At 46.7% G+C, this 4,019-nt stretch overlaps 1 protein-coding gene across 1 annotated transcript; it reads left to right on the top strand.

Annotated features, from left to right (window-relative positions):
* Window positions 1-315: 315 nt before the first annotated feature.
* Window positions 316-3,591, top strand: LOC146516458 (uncharacterized). The gene has a single exon (XM_085163143.1). It carries the CDS (start codon window positions 364-366, stop codon window positions 2,962-2,964), a length of 2,601 nt encoding a protein of 866 aa, XP_085019269.1. The 5' UTR covers window positions 316-363; the 3' UTR covers window positions 2,965-3,591.
* The last annotated feature ends 428 nt before the right edge of the window (window positions 3,592-4,019 follow it).

Below are 4,019 nucleotides of genomic sequence, written 5' to 3'. Positions count from 1 at the left end.
TGACAACAGCGCCACCTGCAGGAAGATTTTCTCTCTGTCTGATAGCTCGTGTTCTGAGACCTGACGATGTCCTGAAATGTACACCGTACTGCGCTTACGTTGAAGACTTTATTTCTGGACCGCTTCACTTCCGCCATTTTTCTTCAACCTTTGACTCGCAATGAATCCTGGGATATGGAGGGTCACGAGGCGTCATTCAAATCTGCGGCTGCGCAGCTGTGAGCGCGCGCCAGGGGCCGCGTCTGCGCGTGCGTTCTCTGTGACTCACGTTCTTTTGCTTTGATCTGTCAGCCACGTCACAGGCAGGGAAACCCTTAAATAGGGGGCTCTCACACAGAAACGTCACAGCTCATCTGTTTGCAAATGTTCAACAGTCGGCGTTCTCTAAAGCAAGAAAACTCGCACACTATTCACTTAAATCTAGAAAATCACAGTTGCGACACAACAATGGCACCACCCAGCAAAGACGAAACTTCATTCGTGGTCACACCAGAACAGATTATGCCACCAATCAACCGGTGCTTTGAAAGGCTCTCTGAAGTTCAGTGGAGCGAGATAGAAAATGGCACGTGCGACTCGGGCGTCCAAGCGGTGCTCGCTGATATGATTTCTGAAATCATTCAGATCGCCTCTGTCAGAATCCTTGAAATAAACCTTCCTGTTATTCAGGATCACATGACGAAGGAAGATCCGGAGCCTTTAGGTGCGGGGAAAATAAGCCCGTCCCTCGGAGACTCGATCTCAGCCGCCATCGCCAGCGCTCTTAACGTCCCGGAACAGCGACATGAGAGCGCTGACGAGCTGACGCGGATGGTTCAGGAAGAGATCTCCGAAAAGGTCAGCTCAACAATTGCCCTGATCGCAGAAAGCCCTGATTTGCCGCAAGACCCCGCCGTTTATGTTAGCGGCAAATTGAGTAATATTAAAAAGCTGCGCCGCATGGTTTGCCACGCTGCCTCGTGCCTTAAAAGGCACGCACGTAAGCTGCGCTGCCGGTGCGTGTCAAGGGGGTCTGATTCCGGTTCAGAAAGCACGGATTCAAAGGTGTCAGTGCAATCAGCAATCACAGAGATTTCTGTGATTCTGTCATCAAGGAGCTCAGATGGAGAGATGACAGAAGGAGATAAAGGTTCAGATGATGAGGAGAAAGAAATTGAGCTCCCAGACCAATCAGCTCTAACAGAACAAGGCGAAATAAAACCCACTGCAGAGAGCCACAGTATCCGAGCTGCAACCCCAGTAGAACAGGTTGCAGCTGACATTGTAAATGAGATACTTGGAAACCTGGATTCAAGCAGTGAAGAGCTCTGTGGCAGCTGTAGCTTACCCAAACCTGCCTTTAATGCAGGATTCATTATCAACAAGGTGAGAGACTTCTTTTCCAAATGTGCGCCGTACACCTCTCACTCCGGCCTCAAAGCACGCAAACATCGCTTTTCCATGTTTGCGAAAAAACAATTTGAAAAGATGAAAAACGAGCTGAGACAAGAAATAAAGACAAACGGGAAATATTTTGTTTGTCTAAAAAACGTTTGCAAGCAGCCCAAGAGTGACACGGTGCCCTCCGATGAAAGCATAGCTGTCAGCCTCTCAGGGTCAGAGCCTCATAGTCCTCGTCCCCAGAGCGCAAATCAAGCCCCTTCCCAAAATATGCTTCTACGGTACATTCGTTTTTCTCCAGTCGACTTTGGCGCCATTAGATCCCACGTTAATCGGTTGTTTGACAAACTAACTAAGAAAGAAGAGCTTTCCATTGAAAAAACCTTGGAAAACTTTAGAAATAGTGGGGCAACCAGAGACTTTACTGTGAACTTAACAGCAAAAGTGTTTGATCTACTGATGACGGATCGAATGTATGAAATCCCCGAACCTCTAATGGGTAGATCCCTCTCAGACACCGTCATCTCCAGGACTCCACGACAAACACAAGGCTCAAAGCGTCCCTATTCTGCTGAAGTCCTCTATGTCCTCGTAGAAGACGCAGTAGAAAGGTTTCTACAGAAGCTTTTACTCTGGCTGGACAACGAAGACAAAGATCACGTGATTCAAATGGACGAGGTGTCTGAGGCTGTGAATGACATCCGAAACTTTATTAAGAGAACACAGACCCCAAAGCAGGAAACAGATTCAGCGAGCATTGGTGAGGAATCTGTACCATCACCTCCAACGTCAAAACCTGGGAGCATTTCTCCAGAAAAATGCTCTCTGGCATCTAATATGTCCCCTCCAAGACCAAAATCTGGGATTTCTCTGGAGAAATGCTCTCTGGCATCTAATATGTCCCCTCCAAGACCAAAATCTGGGATTTCTCTGGAGAAATGCTCTCTGGCATCTGAAAAGTCCCCTCCAAGACCAAAATCTGGGAGCATTTCTCCAGAAAAATGCTCTCTGGCATCACAAATTTCACCTGCAATGCCAAAATCTGGCATTGCACCTGCAGAGCATCCAGAAAAATGCTCTGCAGGTGTTTCAGGCTCTCTCATGGTTTCCTCTAAAATGTCAGAGAATGGTTCTGTGTCAGTGCCATGTTCCGAGGTTGAGAAAACGTCTGATGACCTCGCCTTCTTCCTCTTCGCGAGCGTTCTTATAAAATCTAAATCTAAGACCAAACATTCTGTGTCTCTGTCAGCAGAACTAGGCATGGCCATCAACCGTCTGAGAGACCTGATCAAGCCTGAACTCAGCAGCACAGAGTCCACCACGAGTCTCATCAATGACCAGAAACAGTTCATGAAGAAAATAGCCAAATCCCTCATCAGGGAGTTTGGCTCCCCAGAACGTGTCTTACATGCTGCGATGGAAAGTAATTCATCTTTTGATGAGGCTGTGATAAGGCATCTAAAAATCAGCCTGGGAGTCATCCCCAGTCCTCCAAAGAAATCCAAAATTTCCAGGTTCTTTTCAGCGGTGGGAAAAGCTCTGCGAAAGCCCTTTAGGTGGTGCATTAAAGCCAACGATGATTAAAATCACCATCCTGGCTTTCCCCCACTGCCCTGCTTCTTTTAACATCTTGAGGCAGAATTTTAGCACCAAATCAAAATTTAAACCATAACACGTCCCGGGGCTAGCGATGTCTCCGGTCGGGCGACCAAAATCTATCTCAGCCCCGCCCGTCGGGCTATATGATAGCTCATCGGGCTATATGATAGCTCGTCGGGTTATATGATAGCTCATCGGGCAGGGCTGAGATAGATTTTGGTCGCCCGACCGGAGACATCACTAGCCCCAGGACGTCGGGCTAGCGATTTTGCGAGCCCTGATTTTTAAATTGGCCCTCAAATCCAAATTCTAACAACTGTAGTTCACGCCATCTCGTCTCCTTTTTGATTTCCATCCCCCCAACCGGTCGCAGCGGATGGCCGTCCCTTCTGAGCCCGGTTCCGTTGGAAGTTTCTTCCTGTTAAAGGGAGTTTTTCTTCCCCACAGTCGCCTCGTGCTTGCTCAGAGGGGAATCATTTGATTGTTGGGGTTCTCTGTAGTACTGTAGGGTTTTGACCTTACAGTACAAACAGGGAGGAGACTTTGTGATTTGGCGCTTTTAAAATATCTAATTCGGCATGAAATAAAAAAAGAAATCTAAATGAAAATACATCCCAACTTTGTTTGTGTTTTTCTTCTGTTGTCAAATATGTATAAAGTGTTGCACGTGTGATTTCAGTCATTTTGCATCAACATGTAGCCAACATGTGTCTGTTTGTGATCATGTTGCATCTGTTTTTGTCTGATTTGTGTCGTAGTTTAGTCAGTTTATATCTATTTGTGGACCAATTTAGTTGTCCTGCATGTATTTGTGGCAGAATGTGTGGATCCTGTTGGACAGTTTTGTCTTAATGCTTCACTTTGGTTGTTGGTGTTTGTGCTCATTTTGCTTCTAGATGTAGACCTTCCATTTTAGTCCCCGCCCATTCCAGAGAAACAGGCCTAGAAAACTCAGTTTTTAAGATAACTGTGGGAAATCATTTCACCCAGCCCCACACTGATCCTGCTCAGCTCCATCTGTGACACAGCAACTAAATACT

Source organism: Neolamprologus multifasciatus, chromosome 6, assembly GCF_963576455.1.
Source record: "Neolamprologus multifasciatus chromosome 6, fNeoMul1.2, whole genome shotgun sequence".
In the NCBI taxonomy this organism is placed as follows: Eukaryota; Metazoa; Chordata; class Actinopteri; order Cichliformes; family Cichlidae; genus Neolamprologus; species Neolamprologus multifasciatus.
This window is presented reverse-complemented; position numbering and strand designations above follow the sequence as displayed.

Bases quoted from the DNA above. Each gene is read 5' to 3' on its own strand.
- LOC146516458 (XM_085163143.1), top strand. From the start codon at position 364: ATGTTCAACAGTCGGCGTTCTCTAAAGCAAGAAAACTCGCACACTATT.